The sequence below is a fragment of the Kryptolebias marmoratus genome, linkage group LG5 (assembly GCF_001649575.2).
Source record: "Kryptolebias marmoratus isolate JLee-2015 linkage group LG5, ASM164957v2, whole genome shotgun sequence".
Lineage (NCBI taxonomy): Eukaryota > Metazoa > Chordata > Actinopteri > Cyprinodontiformes > Rivulidae > Kryptolebias > Kryptolebias marmoratus.
Window position 1 is genome coordinate 10,543,420 of NC_051434.1, and position 19,024 is coordinate 10,562,443.

The following is a 19,024-nucleotide window of genomic DNA, read 5'->3' on the forward strand; positions in this document are numbered from 1 at the left end:
TGGACAGAGTGATGTATTATTTTATTTTTTTTACCTAAGCCAACAAACTCTCATACTTTTAGGAATTATAGAAAATACTAGTACAAAAAAAGGTGAGGAAAACAAGCAAATGCACAGAATGCCTAAGAACATGTTAAGTTGTGATGTCTATAGGTATTTCCACAAATCTATGCAAATATGTAGATTTCACAATGGCACAAATAACTCGTTCTGAACAACAACAACAAAAAAAAAAACAACGACAATATCGTAAAAAATAAACGGTTCATCTGTGGGAGTTTAGCGACAAACATTCGGAAAAAAAAAAATTGGTCTTGAAGGTTGTGAGAACGAAAAAAAGAAAAAACTTGTAACGTCTCAAAGGAAAATCGATGCGATCCGTCTCAAACGTCAAATAAAGGACGAAGGAGGAGGGAGCAGACGTGTGCATGATGGAAATGAGCTCATAAGGCAAAGCTTAATATAAAGACACAATTCTATGTCAAGAGTGAAAATAAAGTTAATTGGTAAATAATTTGAACACATTGGCTTAAAAAAAAAAAAAAGCTGAGTGGCAATTTAGTACTGTTGAAACCCACAGCCACTGTTGAATGACATTGAGTCCAGCTAAACAGGTATCAACAACATGGCGTGTGGAAATTAGAATAAGGACTACTGAAGACATACAGAGGTCTGCCAAGGTGCCAACAACGAGGCTACGTCAACAACCTGCCCGCACTTTCAGGATTACTTGTGTATTAGGAACTCCACCATCATCTGTAAACTTTCTGACTGTCAGCACAAAAAGCCGTCATTCATCTGGGTTTTCTTTGTTTTGAACTCAAACATTTGTGTGATTTGTTGTTTTCAGGTCCTCTTTTTTTTATTTTTATTTTTAAACATTGGATCAGCTCATTCCATCGGCTGCGCCTGCTCTTCCTCTGGAACTTTCTCAGCTTCGCCTACATCCATTGGTTCTGGTTGGTTCTCAGTGCTTCCAGTCTGCTCTGCTGCATCAGCAGGCGGTGGAGGTGGAGGTGGAGGTGGCGGCGCCTCCGCTGCGTCCTCGTCCTCCTGCAACTCTGCTGAGTCGGCCGGCGGCTGCTGCTCTGGGATCAGGAGGTTGTGCTTCACTTTGCTCAGCTCGGTCATGTTAAAGCCAAGGAGGATGGCAGCCGTGTTCTTCTTCAGACTCTTCATGCACTTGCTGCGCTTCTTGCTGAAATGTCCCGCCACCTCTCCTTTGGTTATGGACAACCTCCTGGACAGCTCTTCAGTCTCCGCTTTGTTTGCGTACGGATTTCTGTTGAAATACTTGGATATGAAATCTTTACGGTCCTCGCTGCAGCGTCGCTCTGCCGAGGTTGGTTCTATTGCGAGTTTCACATTCGGGTCACTTTGCATCGCTGTCTGCATCTGGAGGAGCTTCTCCTGCTGCTTCTCCTGCAGCTGCTTCTCCTTCACCAGTTGCTTCTCCTGCTCTCGCTTCTTGCGCATGGCGGCCCTTTGCTCTCGCTCTCGCCTGTTGGCCTCCATGGCCTCCTTCAACGCAGCTTCCAGCCTCTTCTTGCACATCAGCTCTGCCTCGGATTCTGGAGGCTGTGCAGGGCGCGGAGCTGTAATCACTCGAGCTGGAGCTAAAGCCCGGGTCATCGTCAGACCTTGTGGAACCTGGAGAAAGTAGAGTCCAGAAGCCTGACTGAGCTGCGGAGCTGGTTTTGGTGGCAGCGGCACCTGGAGCACCGATGTGGGTTTAGGCGGCTGTGGTGGTGGTGGTGGTGGCGGTGGCGGTGGTGGCTTTGGTGAACAACGGCACCTCTGAATGTGGAGCATCACAGCCTGCTGGGTGACCTTTCCGGTGTACACACCGTTGCAGTATATGCACTTGAAAGCCTCCGTCTTGAGGATGGCATGAATGGTGGGCGCCACAAAGTGCTTCTGCTTCAGGTGCTGGAGGTGATCGGGTTGATTGTGAAACTTCTCACTACAGAAGGGACAGTAGGCGCTGCTGACTTTAACAGGAGCGGGGCAGATGTCTTGCTGGTTGGTGGGCTGCAGCTTTAAGTAGATCAGTTCAAGAGTATTTGTGACCAGGGCGAGATTGACCTCTTTGTCTCCTATGACCTCTTTTGGTGCCGTGGTGGTCACGTCAATGTAAGGAAACAAAATCTCTCCGTTACCTTTAGAGTACACCCTGTACTTCTGCCTTAGTAAGTCACAGTACGCCCTGCTTGCGGGATTGTGCTGCTGTACGTGCTCTATAAGCTGTTTGACTGAGAAGAACAAAGCTGCGCAGTACAAACAGTTGAGCCCGTGCAGCAGATGTTGGAAGAGAGTCTTTTCTGACAGCAGAATTTTGCATGTTAGACATTTGACAGTTTTGTCAGGCATTTTCTTGAGGGAAGCTGATCTGGCAGCCACGCTTTCTATTCTGATTGAGGTTTTTGTCGGATGTGCAGCCTCCATGTGCATGTCAAAGACGTTGGAAGGGAAAAGCTCATTGCAGAGCGGGCACGTGATCCATTTCTTGGTCTGTGGTGCAGAGTTACCTTGATCGACAGGTTGAAGGGGAGTGGTCATCCTCTGAGAGACGGGCATTGCTGCCTGCAGTGGAGCGAAAGTGTACGTGGGCATGCCATTCACCCTGTTGCCAGTCGGGATCAGATGATTCAGCAGGGACTGTGAAGTCAACATGGTACCCTGGAGGGCGGTGTGTTTTATTGGCTTGGGCCCGGTCCCTGTTCCAGCTGCCACCTTGGACTGCAGTCCTGAAGGAAGAACAAGCTGCTGTGCTTGCTGCGTCTGTTGGGCCTGAGTTGTAGCAGCAGATAAGGTTACCGGTGCCTGTTTCAGAGACATATTAGACACCGTGGGAAGCTGAACCACGGATGATCCTTGGGGCAGAGCACTTCGGAGAGCAATTGTGGCACCAGGCTGGAGCAAACCTTTAGCTTCAGCACTTGCGAGCTGCACCAGCGCAGATGCTTGGGGGGGCAGAAAAGCTTGATTGGTTCCAGGGGCACAAATCAGAGTCGTATTGTTTGTAGTTCCCTGAAGTGGCTGTACAGCCACTACAGTCCCAGCAGGCTGGCCATTACTTGGTAAAACCAAGGAGCTCTTGGTGAATATTTGAGGTGCCTGTGGTTTTGGAGCGATGCTTGGAAATGTGACAAACAGCCCGTTCCCATTAGCAGTCGGTTTAGTGATAAAGTTCTTGTTCTCAACAATCATACTCTGCACTTGTGAGCTGACAGAATAATGTGCTGGTTCAACTAGCATGTGGTGCAACATTTGGTCTAGAGTTCCAGTGTTCACCTTGCACTCCTTGCAGCAGTAGATCCTAACTGAAGCATTCACTTGTTGGTGTAATCTGTAACCGATGTACTGCTCCGCTAAATGCTCCAGGTGTTTGAGAATGATGTGCTTCTTCATTGCAAAGATAAAGGAGCACGGATATCCACACCTTCCGCACTGATACCTCTGATTTCCATGATGGACGCTTACGGAACTCGTCTTCTGTGCCTGCGGCGGGGGGGCTGCCACTGATACGGGCAGTTTGCCATGGAAGAAGAGCATGTGCTTCTTGACGACCTTGGGGTGTCCGATAAAGAGGCACTGAGAGCAGGGTGCCAGCGCACAGACCGACTGACCATACAGATGGCAGCGAGCGACGTGGACCCTGAAGTTGTAGATGTTTTGTGAAGAGTACTTGCACATGCTGCAGCACAGGGATCGAGACCGATAAGGCCACTAGAAAGAAAGAAAGAAAGAAAGAAAGAAAGAAAAAAGTTGGTCTAATATCAGGCAGCAAACTTTTCTCTTATAAGTCATGTTTTGAATCAAGTTTTGCATGACAGACAGATGAATTAAGTTTGTGTTAAGTAATAAAAGAAAAGAAAATTTTATTATCTTCAACACACTATGAATGGGTTCCAAAAATGGTTAGTTAATTCACTTAAGAGACACTGGATTTGGATCCACAACAGATAAGCAACATCAGAAACCATTTACAACCAATACATCTGATTCATTGCAAAACGTGAATTTAGACTCGTTTTAATTTTCACCTTCTTTCGCCGCCGGCTGCCATATCCATCTGTGACATCGATCCAGTTCGTCTCCTGAAAGGCTCCCTCTCCTTCTGAGCTCGGAGATTTTTCATTGAGATCCTGTACAAAAATAAAAACAAATTCAACATATTAAAAAAAAAACATCCATGTAACATTTTAGAGTAAGTAAATAAGAAAACTATTTAAATGTGAAGTTTGGCACAACAATATAGGAAAAAAACTATTTAGTGACACCAAACTAAACCCAACACAGTCTGAGCTTCTTCTACATCCAGGTTAAATCACAACCAAGCAGATGAGTTAATATGAATTAAATCATTGAACTGAGCATGCTGTGTTTCACACATTAAGGTAAGCTGCTGCAAAACTCCTGAAACTGAAATAAAACAACAAATATGGTGTTTAGATGGTGAACAACCAATCAGTTTGTGGCTGATCATGAAGCAAAGAGTTATTCTGATGTTTAAAACAGGCAGCAAACAGAAACGGTGCAAATCACTGCGCTGCATTTGTAAAACTCTGGTTTTAGCCACATATGGTGAGAATTTGATAGAAAAGAGCAAGCAGCGAGTCTGACTGCACAAAGACGTGAATGCAAATAACACGTTTTATCGTTTGGTTTTATAAAACTGTTCTTACCACAACATACAAGATGTAAAAGAAACTAAACTATTTTACAAGACATGAAAACTAGCAGCAGAGTTTCATTAACTTGCAGGGTGTTCGCTGGAAAAGTATAAATTGAGGTTATTTCTTCAAATCTTTAAATAATGACTAACATTCAGATTAAAAGCACCCAAACATAGTTGTAGCTTCAAAGCCTGTAAAGGTTAAGACCAGGTAATACTTTCACTGTCGTGAAGACTCAGAATTAAAACCATTTCTCCAAACGGAGGTTATTCACAAAGCTATCTGCAACAGGTAAGACATTAATTGATCATAACCTTTCCACAGAACCCCATTTCAGACGCTCTGAACTATCGCTCAGACAAAGTTCAATCACTGCCAGTGAAAACAAACCTAAAACATCTTCCATAACACATCTAAAGTACCTAAAGTAAACAGAGAGCTGTCCCAACACACATTTTATAGTCTTTATGTATTTAACAGAAGTTTGTCCACATGGAAAAAGAAACAAAATGATGTTAGCAGGCAATCAGTTATGAGCTATTAGCAAAAACCACAATCGGCTGAAGCCACTAAAGCCAAAATTCAATTCCAAAGTGCATAACAGCAAAAATGCTTTTCATTAAAAGTACGTCCAGGTTCTCCCAAAAAAACAGCACCAAAAATCCTCAAGAATGTCCCTACCTTTGTCCATTTTCCCCCCATTTTTCATGCATACCACACTTTAAAGTGTTAAGTTTAGCCATTTTGTCACTCCTAATCTTACAAAAAAATAAAAAAGCCTACCCAGAAAGCAGTTTGCTCTCCGTATGAGTGCACGCGCAGGACAAATGACTCACTGCAGCCATTTTGCTTTGTGCATAGCTTTCTTATTGCAAGTTACATATGCAAAAAGCACATCCTCATTTTGTGAATTGAACAGGCTATTAGATGCATCAGTCCTCGACAAACTCCCTCAGAGCCGTCTCAGTGTGTATGCAGCAGAACTGGGGAATGTGGTTTTTTTTTTTTTTTTTGCAGCACAAACTCAGCTTAGAGCAGCTTGTGGACAAAACATAACAGCTTCAATAGTGATGTCAATCAGAAGCTATGGAGATAAACTGCCATTTAATAAATGCTTACATGCAAAACAAGACTTTTAAAAGCAGAATATGTGACAGAATAGGCATTGCTGTTAGCTAAATTAAAACGATATCAGCAGTCTATGACCTGTGTTGGCAAAATGAGTCACAGTGAGGAATATTTCACTACAGAGTTAATATTTTTCAAATTTACCAAATCAAAAAGCTTCCGAATGACACGCGGTTTGTTGAAATTTGGCGATTTATCACCTGGCCTTTTAATAAGTTAGTTTTCTTCACAAGAGCACCGGTTTTTATCAGTCTGGAGGGATGTCATGGGGAATTCCAGCCTTATATTTAAAATGGCTTCATAACTAGGCCAAACATTATACGGAGGGATTTCCATGCTCTACAGCAGCCGGCAGAAATAAAATGTTTATTTCAAAAGAAAGTATAAGGGTTATAAAATAAAAAGATTATTTCCGAAAACGTAGCTGTTAGGAAAGGTTGATTTAAAGGTAGATTAGGAAGATTATTTGCTATTTTAGTAGCCTAGAGTTTTAGACTAAGATCATTTTATGTTCAACATCACACTCAAAGTATGTTTTCTGAATGACTCTCAGCTACTCCTGCATCAAATTTTAGCTTAAAATCTGTAAATTTCACCGACTTATAGCCACTGTTTTATCTAAAGGTTGATTAGCTGCGGCAGCCATCTTGAACTGGACTGACTTTATGTTAATCAGGTGAAGATTTAGATCCACTGATTATGTTAAAATTCCTCCAGCGGTTCATAAAATATTTTAGCTGCAGACAAACAGCAAAATTTGAAACTAATATTTTGTGAAATCTGTTGGCGCTCAGGATACCTGCTGGGGATCAGTCTCAGCTACTACCACACCCGATTTTAGATCAATATTTATAAAGTCATTTTTGTTGGCTGTGGAGGCCATTTTGAATTGTGTCGACTCCAACTGTTAATCAATTGTAGATGAACATCCAGTGAATACCTCTCTGCAAGTTTCTGTGACGTTCATCCAGAGGTTCAGAAAATATTTAAACACAAAAAACCCATAATCGCTCACCAATTTCAAACAAATAATACAGGAGGACCAAAATACATCAGCTGAGATAATTATCCAAAATAAAAGCGTACCTTCAGCAGATTCTGACAGTCTTCTAGGCCGATTTCACTTAAGATGTTTTTGACCGCTTTACGTGCTTTTCGAATCTTCTCAATATTTCCGACAGGAAGCTGATACATGATTCCCACAAATCCTTGAAGAAGAAAAACAAAACAAATCAAATGGTCTTTCATCACAGATTTCATTTTTACAACTACAAAAAAAGTGAAATAATTGATGATACTGTAAGTTTAAAGTAGCAGTGTCACAATATTTCCCATTTAATGCTAAATATAGGGCAGAGTGTAATGTTTTTTTTATTGTTTAAATAGTTTTAAATGTAAGGTGTTGCAGCATAAAAGAAATGGGGGCACAGTGGGATTGATGGCAAATGTTAAAGAAAGAAAAATAACATTTAATAGAATCAGAGTGCTTAAGAATGTGGCTGAACTACAGCATAATGATGAAAAAACCCTTTTAAAATGTGTTTTTTCACGTGTGCAAAAGCCTTGTGTCATTACAAACAAACGCCAGCCTTCAGGTGCCTTATTTCCGGTAATAAAAGTGTGAGGTTTTTGGATCACTAACTAAAAAAATGTTCTCATTGTTACTTTATCGCCATCCAGGCTAACGGAGCAGACCGTCTGCCTGGAGCACCGGAGTCACCAACGAGCCCCCGACGACAACATGCCGGGTCCCTGAGCCAGTCACAGCGCATCTTCCTGTCTGAGGACACCCTCAGCCTCCTCACGCATGTTTACCTCGTCGGTTCCTCGGCGCAGATTAACGTTAGTCGTCGCTGTGCCACCTCCGGCGGGGCTAACGTCCGCCGCTCGTTCCACCCGCCCCGCGACGACTGCGTGTCGGGCGAGCTGCGTGTGCTTCCCTCTCTCCCCCTCCCTCCTCCTCCTCCTCCTCCTCCTCCTCCTCCTCCCCGAAGCTGCGCTGCTCCAGCGACACTCACCGGAGCGGCATCCCCCGGCTACGCGCGCCGCAGCTCGGAGGCCGGAGTCAAACACGAACCGCGAGGACGGTGAAGGGACTCCGAAGTAAGTTATTTAATTGGTCCAGCTTTTGTCCCTTTCTTCCCCCGTTGAGGAAAAAATGGCGCTCAAGTTCAGGATCTGACGTAGCTGCCTCATTTGCATACTGAACAAACTGACCAATGGGAGGCTTCGCCTCTCAAAAACTGTATAACTTTATATTCCTTACCTCACATCGCCAGCATTGTTCAAGTTTGGCCACCTGGTGTGTTTCATTGTGTAGTTTCTGAATTTAATGTAATATTTGAATTCCTAAGTGGACTGTTTCCATACTACAAGAAATAGCTAGTTAGGGGGCGTGGCTACCTCGACCCCACTGGCAGTCACGTGGTACAGGACCAAGCTTAACCAATAGGCTGTCGAGAAAACGAGCTAAATGGGCGGTTCCTGTCTGGTGACGTCATATCATGCAACTTTTTTTAGCCAATGTCAGCAGACCCTCATTTTTTTCAAGATACTAATAGGTTAGATGTCCTTTTGCTAGCATGGCACAAAGTACAGAACTTTTTGAAAATTTTTGTTATGGACGCGTAGCAATTTAAAATAACTGCAATACGATTTTTGAGTATCTTTATCCCGGTTAATAATGGTCGATTTTAAATATTTTTGCAGAAACGCCTTTACGCTCCTTCCTCAAGATGCTAATTCTCGCTCAATCTGATTTAGCTACCTAGGTTGACCTTTATAAACAAAGGTCATTTTGTTTTGGAGACAAAAGCTAACGTGGAGTTGCCCGATCTTCCATGGGGTGGGAGTGTTGAACCATAGTTTCTTGTGTTACCCATCAACGTCACTATTTTTGTTATCGTTTTGTTAGCTGGCCTTGACATTCTCGCCTCGCAGAAGCAAGGCCAATTCCCTTTTGCACATCTGTTGGTGCTGGAACTGCAAAACTCTGAAGTGATAATTACATTACCCTTTTTTTTCTACCTTACCCAGATCATCGTGGCTAAAAGCACTTTAGTATTTGCATCATACCAACACGATTTCGTTGATATGACCAGAACTGTCACATTTACCAGCCTCGAGTCAGTAAATGGAAACCAGGATAATTTGTAAGGAGTAAAACATGGATGTGCGGACGTGAGCTGTTGAAGACATGGAGACAAGCTTTTAAACTTCCAACCAATTCAATAAGAGGTGTACCATTTACAGTGAACAACTCAGTCTCTTCCTTCATAGTGAACAAAATATGACACACCAGCATTCCTGAGATAATTAACTTAATATTATTTAGCCTTTTTGCTTATGTACTGCTTTGCAGTTTCAGCGTCTGCTCTTTTTCTGTCCACAAAGACAATTTGATTCATATTCAATACAAAGCAGAGCTCAGCGTGATCGCGCTTTAATTATCCTTTCTGTCTTTACAACACAATCAACACATGGTTATAAACTCTACAAATTCTTGAGAGACATGAAACTGTTTATATGAGATGCAATAAGCAAACACTTCCCTGAGATGTTGTCATTTTTTAAACCGTGTGTCTTATTTCATTAAGAAGCAAATTTCTCCAAAGGAAACCAAATCCTTTAGTGTTCATATGTACTTCCATAACATCTGAAACATGCTGATGCTCATTAATGGGCCAACGGCAGCAGCCTTTCCCAACTATTATGAGTAAATCCCAGACAGGCTGCCAGTGTATCACAGGGTCAACATAGAGACAGAAAACCACTCTCATGCTGCAACGATGAATTAAAATTTTCTAATTAACTCGACTTTATGTTTGTGGAATGTCAGAGGAAGTTAAAATCCTCCCGTCAAGAGAAAACCCATGAAGACAAAGGGAGAACATGAAAATAAACATGTTTGAATCCAGTACCTTAATGGTTTGGTGAGTTCTTAACACTGCAGTCGGGTGCCACATCGAATCTTGTGAGAATATATATTGCTATAAATGAAGTGTGTAAACTTTACAAACAAATGAGATTATCCTTTCTGAAGGTTGTAGGAACAACTTTGACCAAATGTCCTGGTGTTTACTTGGATCCTAAAAAGTTAAAAACCTTTTATAATGTGTTTTTTTATGCTCTCAGTTATGGGCCTTAGAATAACTTTGTACAATTTAAAACCACCCATTTATTTTAAAAAGCAAGCTAATGTGTGACATGTTTTACATAATCAAATTAAAGTGACATAAAAACAGGCTTTTGTTTCTTTCCCAGCAAGTGAAACAGATTAACCCTTTTTTATGTGTTCAATTTTATTTCTTGCCATCAAATGATAAAGACAGATGTTTTTGCTTGTGTGTGTGTGTATATAACTGATTGTTGTTATCTTTTTAGGACTTTTTTTGGAATAATCATCAGGACTGATAGTCCTTACAGGAACCAAAGCTCGGTCCTAATAACGTAACGTGGAACCGCATGTCTGGGTTAGGTTTAGGTTTAAGGTATGATTAGAGTTTAGACATGTACTGGTTGGTAGTGGTTAGGTTTAGACATCAATATAATGTCGCAATGCGGGTATAAATACAAATGTGTGTGTGTGTTTATGTCTGTCCACTTCCAAAATATTTCATGAACCACCAGGCCAGATTTTAATGAAACTGAAACTGATTAACTTCTGGAATCAAATCGATTCAAGATGACCTCCACAGCTGACTGATCTTAAAAGAAAAACAGAAAATTGGCTAAAACTCTCAATTTCACAGATATTGAGCTAAATTCTGATGTGGTAGTAGGTGAGAGTCATTCACAACACAGTCTGAGCACGACATCTTAAATCGCATTTTATTTTCCAGGTTTGAACTAAACGACTACAACTCCGTCTATAACTCAAAGGCTGCAGGTGATATGATTCCTTCAAGGAGCACTAGGCCTTTAATTTGACTGACTGGCCCAGAAACAGAACATTATTAGTCCAATCTGATTAAGAAACCTCTGAAGGACAGTATAAATTATTCACTACACAGTGTGGACTATCATGAAGCTGATTACCTTTGGATGCGTTCTGCATGAACATGAATAGCTGACGTAAATTTTCCATTTACAGGAGAATACGGCTGCTGAAAGGGTCCAAGCAGCCAAAAAAATTTAATTTCCAAACCAAATCCACACATGATTAAGAGTTCTGTTAACCTACAGGGAAAACTTTATCTGGAATATGTAGAAAATTGATCCACCCAGCACCCCAAAGAAGACACGCACAAACAAGATGAATATTTCACTCAGAAATGTATTAAATTATTCACTTTCATTACTTTAACAAGCACAATTTACAGTCAAAAACAGGCTATGGTCCATTAGTGCCTTAGACAAGTAATTAATACATTAGTCACTTGTAAAACACAAGGGCAGGATTCTTTGAAAACTGCTTTTTAAGTCACGTTAACTCTTATATTATCAAACACGAAGCTGTACAAGATGCTGTGCTTAACGCCCCTCATATCTCTGGAGAGGCATGAGGAAAGCATGTTACCTACCCGCACTTCCTGTAGGAAGCCTGTGTACAACCAGCTATGTCTTTCATTTTAAATATACAGAAATGTACTTTTGATATCTCATTTGAGCTCTCTGCAGGACAAGAACCTTAGCTCGCTTTAAAGATCCTTTATGAATAAGGACCTTTAACAAACAAGACACTAATAAGAAACTCTGTAAGCTAAGGGCTGCTGCATTAAATATCTGTTGTTGTTTTTTCTCAAACCTACAGGAGATTTAGTGCATTTTAAACTAGATTGCCCCCCTCTTTGTTAGAGGCAGGAAGTGTTTTATTACGCAGCTTCTCTGAATTAGCACGGAGCTCATCTCCAACAGCAGTTCTGCCATCGAATGAAGGGAAACCACTGAGGTCACAGGGGGCAATAACAGCACATCTAATCCTGTAGTTTTAAGGAAAAAACAAACCAACAAACAAACACATAAATATCTTAGCGGAAAAAAAAACACTGATAGGTGGGCCACAGTGTAACAACTGGGCAAAACACATTTAAAGATGGAGCTTTACATATGCCACAGTAATATCTGAATCCAATAAATACAAACACATTAAGGTGGACTGCAATAAAGCAACAGGTTAGATTCAAACTATGCAAAGTAAGGACAGAAAGCACAAAAAGTACTGAAGTTTTGAAAAACAAACAAAAATCACATACAGACAAAAATGGACTGGAGTTTACACAACTGACAACAGGTAATTGATAGAGACCATTTGATTTAACAGATTAAATTACACATTTTGTAAACTGACTTTGATTTAAAGAAATAAAACCTTCCCAAACATGTTGGGGGTCCCATCTCCAAAGAGTCATCCATTTTGTTGCATAATATCATCTGAGTTCGACCTATCAGTGAGGAGCAAAACTCAAATTATTTTCCAGGTGAATTTTAGATGAATGAGGCATAACACAATCAACTCTGTTTTTCATGTTAACGGAAAAAAAAAAATCCAAATCTGGAAGGGGTAAATAAGGACAATGCATGTTCCAAGGTGGCTGGAATGTTGACCACATTATATCCCAAACACCACGCTGACCTCTCTTCTCACACGGTGAAAGTAGAGGTAAGAAGGATCTGTGCAATATGAAACAGGACGGAGGGGCCGAGGGGAGTTACGCACTGTACTGGAGCAGGGAGAAGTTCTTCACGGCACTGTCCAGTGCCACACCTGCCTCCTGCATCTCATACCTGAGAACAACAACAAATATGACAATCAGTTGTGGCTAAACGCTTTCTCCTTTTTCTTCTTCTTGATTGTTCGACTGGATCCACACTCACCAGTCAGAGGTGGAGATGGTGTAGTAGACTGGCAGCTGGCTGGAGCTGGACAGACAGCTGAACTCCTCCAGGCCGCACGTCCCCATGTTGGAGAAGAGAAGCCAGTCTCCCACACTGAGCTCTGGCAGCAGGCAGCGCTCCACCACCTGGTCCAGCTGGTCCAGCGATGGGCCCCACAGGCTGCTGGGATACACGGCCTCGCCAACACACAGCGCATGCTGCGAAAACACAAACATACAAAAACATTAATATGTACAACTATACTCCACATAACGCATGCAAAACAGAAAATCTGAGCCAGGGATTATAGATAAGATACAGCACAGAACAATCACAATTATTCTTTATTGGCTTATCTATGTGTTGTTAAAAGCTGAAACGAATCCCAATCTCATGTTTACACCTGCACTGACTGTTAGCTTATTGCCACCAGAGGTCAGGATAGATGACGTGGCACAAACCCTTACACCATGACCTGTGTTTGTAAGGGTTTTTAATTATACTGTTAGTCAGTCTCTTGATAAAGCGCCACTAAGTAGTAAATGCCTCACAGAAGCGAAGAAAGCATTTCACAACACCACGAGGTGCCTCATTAGTAGATTTATTCACAATCCTGGATGTGACTTTCTTTCCACTGCTTTAACTCTTATTTTTAAATTTCTTTAGAATCAACAGAGCGCTACGGAGCTGAAGATACTTTAGATCAACAAACATGTATTTAATAGACAATCTGTGTGCAAAAACCTGTTTAGTAAATTGTAAACTGGACGTTGAGCACTTATAAAAGAAGGGAGTGTGTCAGTGTGTGCTCTGCTGTGACATGTTTAAACCCACAGAAGCTGATTGTCTCATCACCAATCTGCTATATTTACACACATCATTGTATTGTACCAACTTATTTGAGGTTGTAAACAAAAAGATCAGGTTCTGTCTACAGTATGAACTAAGGGCAAACTCCGTAAAGGTCTTATAACAATACTGGATCTCAGTTCTGTCATGTACGTGTCAAGCTATTTTGAGTTTCGAAGGACACAAGGCAAAGCCACACACTAAAAATGGACATTAGCTCAAAGGAAAATAATCCTATGAGCTACCACGCAAAGGTTTAACCCCACCCTTTGTTACAGTTAGCAGGTGTGAGCAATCCCAATGACTGGTTATTTACATGGAAAATAATTAACACAGAAGTTTGTCTGAGGACACCGACACCTGCTTTATCATTTTGTCCTTCAAAATCCCAGTGGTTCTACATAAAAACTTGACATTTGCCACAGCTGTGAACAATATACCAAGAATGTACATATTTTTGTGTTTACATTTTCCATAACATTTTGTTGGATAATGTGAGTGTCCTTTTTGATTCAAGCAACAAACAACAATTTCATTTTGAGCAGAACAGTGTTGTTCTCTTGAGTGTAGACCTACTAACCTTGTGCATTGAGGGGGCAGTGATGGTGTTTCCCAGCAGCTTGTGGTTGAATGAGCCATAAACACCTTCATTCATGTAGTACAGGAACTCAGCATCTTCATTCTTTTCACCTGTGTTTAAACATTTTGTAATGAATAAATATAAATCACATAGTTTGAACTGCAGACTAAGAACTCAAAAAATGAAGTCTCACCTTGGGACAAGTCCTCCCAGTGACAGGACACCATTTTCTTGCCAATGACACTGACAGCCAGGGTAAAAGCTGAGGCCACGTAGAAGTCGCCGGGCTGGGCCAGGACTTGCACACCAGACCGCTGGGGGAAGTAAGCATCCAGGAGTGGCCTGACTGCAGACTCAACCTGAACAGAGTAAATGTATTCTGATCAAAGTCTCAGAAAACGCAAACTAATACAGGAGTGTCAGATTTAACCATTAACTTCTCGTAGATATTAATTTTCTGACTTACAATGTAAAGCTTAAAGAATTGATTGAACATCTTCTAGTTTCACTGCCAATAAAAGTCAATCTTCAATAATCTGTAACATTTCAACTTATTAAAAACACATTTCTTATTATACTTTGAGTCAAGACTTTACAGAACATGTACATTTTTTTTGACTTTCATTGCTGCTGTTAACTCCTTACCTGTTTGAGCTGAAACTCTGAGCCAGTAAATCCACCACCGATGTCAAGGATATGCATGTTAAATCCCAGATCCACCTGAACAGAGACGCCAAGCTATCAGTTGCTACAACATCAAGATAACATTTATCTATTAAACTTTTGACATTGCCAGTATTCTTTTTTTTTTTTTTTTAATCAAATGATGGTTACAAGACGAAACTAACCCCCATGTCGAACACGCAGCGGGCATCCGACAGTGCACGAGTGTAGGCCTGTTGCAGGTCTTGGCAGGAGCTCGGGATGTTAAAGGTTGCGCCCACCACCTGGACACCCAGCTCCCTGGCCGTTTCCAGCAGATGTCGGCAGCTCTTCAGAGAAAAGCCGAAGGGCATGCTGGTCTCAGCTGCGTGAGCCTCAGTAGTCAACTGCAACAGCAACCTGAAAGAGATAAAAATGAAGCACCATCTCAGCAACAAATGACTAGAAGATTTTGGACTTAAAAGTCAACTCAAAATTGATGTATAATTACTGATTATAATTTTATGAAACATTATAGTGTAAAGCTTAAAAGTAGCTACAGAGTATTTCCCAACTTACTTTGCATTAGGGTGCAAGCGAGCGATCTTAGTCAACTCTGCCTCATTTTCGCACACAAGATGCTGGATGTTGTTCTTGGCAGCGTGCTTGATGTGTGCCAGCTGCTTGAAAACGCCCGACAGAATGATGTTGTCTGGCGGCACACCATGCTCCAGAGCCAGGGTCACCTCCGCCTGAAGGGAGGCAGACATAAAATTAAAGAGCAATTCACAGAACTCAATCCAAAATCCCCATCAACAATGCTCAAAAAGCAGCAAGCTTGAAAAATATTTATCCGCTGACTAGTAATCAATTGAGAGCTTGTGATGTAATCGTCCTAAAAATAAAAAATCAAGTGCTTTCATAAAAGGATGAAGCACTATGCCACATAAACAAACAAATCTAAGCTGCTTGCACTTGTTTCTGCTCAAACTGAAAGCTCACCTTGTTTGCACAAACAAAGCCCAGGCCCAAGGCTGCCAGGACCTCGACAACTGCAGGGCTGCTGTTGCACCTGACTGGGTAGTAGGGCTGCAGCTGCGGCACCACGCTCTGCCAGCACACATGCTGGCGCATCAGGGCACCGAGGTCACCCGCCACAAACGCACTCTTCTCCACCTGCAAAAGGGTGAAAGGCACAAATTAAGATAAAACACACTCTTAATTGTTTTAAGAATCTCACTGTAGTCTAAGAGGGTTTAAACTCCGAACACACCTGAGCCTGTTCACAAATGTGCCCATCAATGACATCTTCCAGGGTAACTCCTCCCTCCAGGAGTTCAATGATGTAGTTGGGTTTGTCAGGGAGTCCTTTCATTTTAACCGTATTCCAGTAAGCCGATGATCATAAAGAACAGATAAACAAGTCAAGGGGGTCACGACTGAGCCAATGGGGTCCTGCCGGTATGCAACAAACTGCGAAAAGAGGAAAAAAGAAATACCTGATTATCAATTTCATCCTGTTAAGCTCCTCTATATCACACATACCACTACAATGGGACCTAAAATGTCCACATTCACCTATTTTTATATAATAAAATTCCACAAACTAAATCATTCAGACTCAAAACAAACAGGCCTAAAATGGATAATCAAGACTTTAATTCAGTTGAACGTGCAAGTGAGCTTTCTTCAATGTGTTTAGAGCAGATGAAAGACACTAACATGGACAAGTCAGGAGATGGACCTGTCCCGCTATCAGCTAGGATCCCAAGGTGGCTCAGCGTTGAAGTCAAAGTGCTCCCGGTAAAGGGCCGCCCCTAGGCCCTCTGGGTAGCGCTCATACACCTGTGCAGAGACAGGGGAGCCCTGGGACGAAGAAAGAAAGAAATATATATTAGATAGAAACATAAACAAGATGCATGTCATTTACTTATAAAACCACAAAAGGTCCATGTTCTGAGGGTTCACTAAAACGTTTTGGTTGCTTTATTTAACAATACTATTCTTCTGTTGGCGACAAATAAAAGAAGGAAGTTTAAACAAAACTGATATCAGGTAATGTTTATGCTCGTTTACATTGAAATAAGCAATTAAGATGAACCAAAAATATCCTCACTGCCGGCTTTTTATCAGCGCATGCGACTAAACCACGCGCATGCGCAGTGAGTAAAAACAATGAGCGACAACTTGACAAATTGCATTTAAATGCACCACGAAAGCAGAACAGCCAAACCCCTGGATTTCACCGCAGTGAGATTATTCCACGTAAATGCGAAGCTGTATATGTGTAACGTTACTGGTAAAAATAAAAACACTGATGAAAGGAAAGACTCCCGCTGGCAGAGAAGCCGCTAACGCTGAGCTGTGAGGCGACTGCCCTTCGAACGGAGACGGCTGTGCTAGCACTATATTTTCACGAAAAAACCCACAAACAAACCCTAACACAAACACACTACATGAATGAACACTAGTCTGACGTCGCTTTACAGATCACCAACAGCTCCCAATTCCTAGAAATGACAAGTGGAAAACAGACTTCGGTAAATCGGTCTGTCATGTGGAGCAAGACGACAGAAAGAGCAGCCCGCCATGTTACGTCCGCCTGCTCGATGGATCCCAGGAATCGAGCCTGAGCGTTTCGCAGCACTTACGTGAGATAACGGCCAACAGGTTTTGGAAAATCGTCTTCTCTTTTTCGGCGGAATTTTTAAAGAGTAGTGGGCCCAACGACGAAAGAAAGAGAGAGGGCTGTTTTTGCCATATGTTTTAAATGAGAACCCCGCGTCGGCTGAGTGGCGTCCTCTCTGTCGGCTGGTGGGTGGAGAAATACTGAAGGAGAGCAGGGGAAGTGCAAAAGGTAATCAACGGCCCATGGGCGTGGCCTGTCTTTCGGTTTAACCAATCAGCGCTCTGCACTTCTGAGACTATACCAAATATGTATTTCCGAATATCGTACAGTACGCAGTGTTTCGGTGGCGTTTATTTAGGTTACATAATCGTAAAGTTTCCACAGAAGGCCGCTCAGTTGAACAGTCCAAGACTGCTGCAGTTCTGTTTTTGACTAGAAGACAGTTCACACAGCAGTAAGCAACATTTTAACAAACCCATTGGAGAACTGACATTACAGTTACAAAAGCGTAAGGTTTTAACACAAAAATAGTCAAAGATTGATTTAATTCCAGTTCCTCAGCAAGTCTAAAATCAATTTTGTGTGCACTTGCATATACATTTGATTGAAATTTAAAATAGTTTTCAAACAATAACTTTGAGGGTAAAAATTTGCACCTTTTCAGCACTTTTATGGGGTTTTTTTTACTTCTTGTTTAACCTGCTCATGTTTAGTTCACATGAAAATGCAGTTCGACAACTGTGATTTGACTCGTTATGTATACTTTCTAGTTTTCATACGAATAAGTGTACAGAGAGTATCGTTGGTGACAGGTTGATAATGTTATGCAAAAATGCATGAGAACAAGCCCCAAAGCTCAAACTTGCTCAGACGGTTTTGAAACACCTTATGGTTGGAGACTGAAAAAGGAGGCCTTTTTTTCCATTTGCATGCTGTCAGTGACTTGCAAACTGATAATAATACCCTACACATACCTTAATGTAAATATGAGTTATTTTCATGAGACTGAGCCCAGATTTTAATTGTTAATTTTTAGCATTCAAAAGGTACATTGTGGGGAAGGGGATCAGCTGGTTACAGCTGATTATGAGATTTTAAAACCTCATGGACAGCAGGTGCAAGTATTTTTGGTTAGTTTGAAAGAAGACACAAAAATACAATCAGCACCACTGTTCTTTTTTATGGTAAAGTGTGTCTGCTTTGCGTCTCCTGGAATGGGGAGGATTAAAGTTTGAAAGCTTACTGGGTTTTTCATTGGTAACCCTTTAAAGTGTCCTTATTTCATTCCTCTGGTTGTATATTTAGCTTTGTGACCTTTTAGTGTTTTGTACAATCCAGCTGGAAGAAAAAAATAATTCAACAAGATTTATTTCATAATATTCTGTGGAACACACAGTGATGAGCAAAAAACCTCAGCCTCCAGCCGCTTTAGTCATACGACTTGTTGTTTTCCCCTTCCTTTCAGTTATGTCTAACGGTTTGTGGCAGCCATTAAGCTCTTATCTTTGTTTTATGGCACTGCAATATATGGTGCACGCTCAAAACACTGTCCTAAGATTCTTAACAACAATGGAGGTCATCAAACACAAATATTTTGAAGACTCTCATCTGACCCGACAAGATGTTTTGATTAATGCTGTGCAGCTTTATGAGTCCCTTCAGCGTCAGAAACATCCAATTAAAATTGAAAATATCCTTCTT

The 19,024-nt window shown here is 41.5% G+C and overlaps 2 protein-coding genes across 3 annotated transcripts; both read right to left on the reverse strand.

Moving 5' to 3' along the window:
- Nucleotides 1–4: 4 nt before the first annotated feature.
- On the reverse strand, nt 5–7,992 carry adnp2b (ADNP homeobox 2b). 2 transcript variants are annotated; one of them, XM_025007727.2, is made up of 4 exons: nt 7,826–7,992; nt 6,894–7,015; nt 4,047–4,148; nt 5–3,729 (listed from the first exon to the last, which is right to left on the reverse strand). In XM_025007727.2, the coding sequence occupies exons 2-4, from the start codon at nt 6,999–7,001 to the stop codon at nt 892–894; spliced, it is 3,048 nt and encodes a 1,015-aa protein (XP_024863495.1). In that variant the 5' UTR covers nt 7,002–7,015; nt 7,826–7,992; the 3' UTR covers nt 5–891. The 2 variants fall into 2 exon arrangements, with proteins under 2 accessions (XP_024863495.1, XP_017274929.1); XM_017419440.3 differs by lacking the exon at nt 7,826–7,992 and adding an exon at nt 7,623–7,777.
- Nucleotides 7,993–11,062: 3,070 nt separating this feature from the next.
- azin1b (antizyme inhibitor 1b) lies at nt 11,063–17,523 on the reverse strand. Its single transcript, XM_017426561.3, has 11 exons — nt 17,346–17,523; nt 16,417–16,560; nt 15,968–16,167; nt 15,697–15,870; nt 15,274–15,446; nt 14,901–15,114; nt 14,698–14,772; nt 14,246–14,411; nt 14,053–14,162; nt 12,624–12,841; nt 11,063–12,533 (listed from the first exon to the last, which is right to left on the reverse strand). The coding sequence occupies exons 3-11, from the start codon at nt 16,067–16,069 to the stop codon at nt 12,458–12,460; spliced, it is 1,308 nt and encodes a 435-aa protein (XP_017282050.1). The 5' UTR covers nt 16,070–16,167; nt 16,417–16,560; nt 17,346–17,523; the 3' UTR covers nt 11,063–12,457.
- Between the last annotated feature and the right edge of the window lie 1,501 nt (nt 17,524–19,024).

What these genes read in the sequence shown, in the direction of transcription:
- azin1b (XM_017426561.3), bottom strand. Translation starts at nt 16,069, where the DNA reads ATGAAAGGACTCCCTGACAAACCCAACTACATCATTGAACTCCTGGAG. An exon ending in CAGAGTTTCAGCTCAAACAG is followed by an intron (nt 14,412 to 14,697) that starts GTAAGGAGTTAA and finishes TACTCTGTTCAG; the next exon opens with GTTGAGTCTGCAGTCAGGCC. An exon ending in ACCATCTCCACCTCTGACTG is followed by an intron (nt 12,534 to 12,623) that starts GTGAGTGTGGAT and finishes TGTTGTTCTCAG; the next exon opens with GTATGAGATGCAGGAGGCAG.
- adnp2b (XM_025007727.2), bottom strand. Translation starts at nt 7,001, where the DNA reads ATGTATCAGCTTCCTGTCGGAAATATTGAGAAGATTCGAAAAGCACGT. An exon ending in ACTGTCAGAATCTGCTGAAG is followed by an intron (nt 4,149 to 6,893) that starts GTACGCTTTTAT and finishes ATTTTTGTACAG; the next exon opens with GATCTCAATGAAAAATCTCC. An exon ending in GCAGCCGGCGGCGAAAGAAG is followed by an intron (nt 3,730 to 4,046) that starts GTGAAAATTAAA and finishes CTTTCTTTCTAG; the next exon opens with TGGCCTTATCGGTCTCGATC.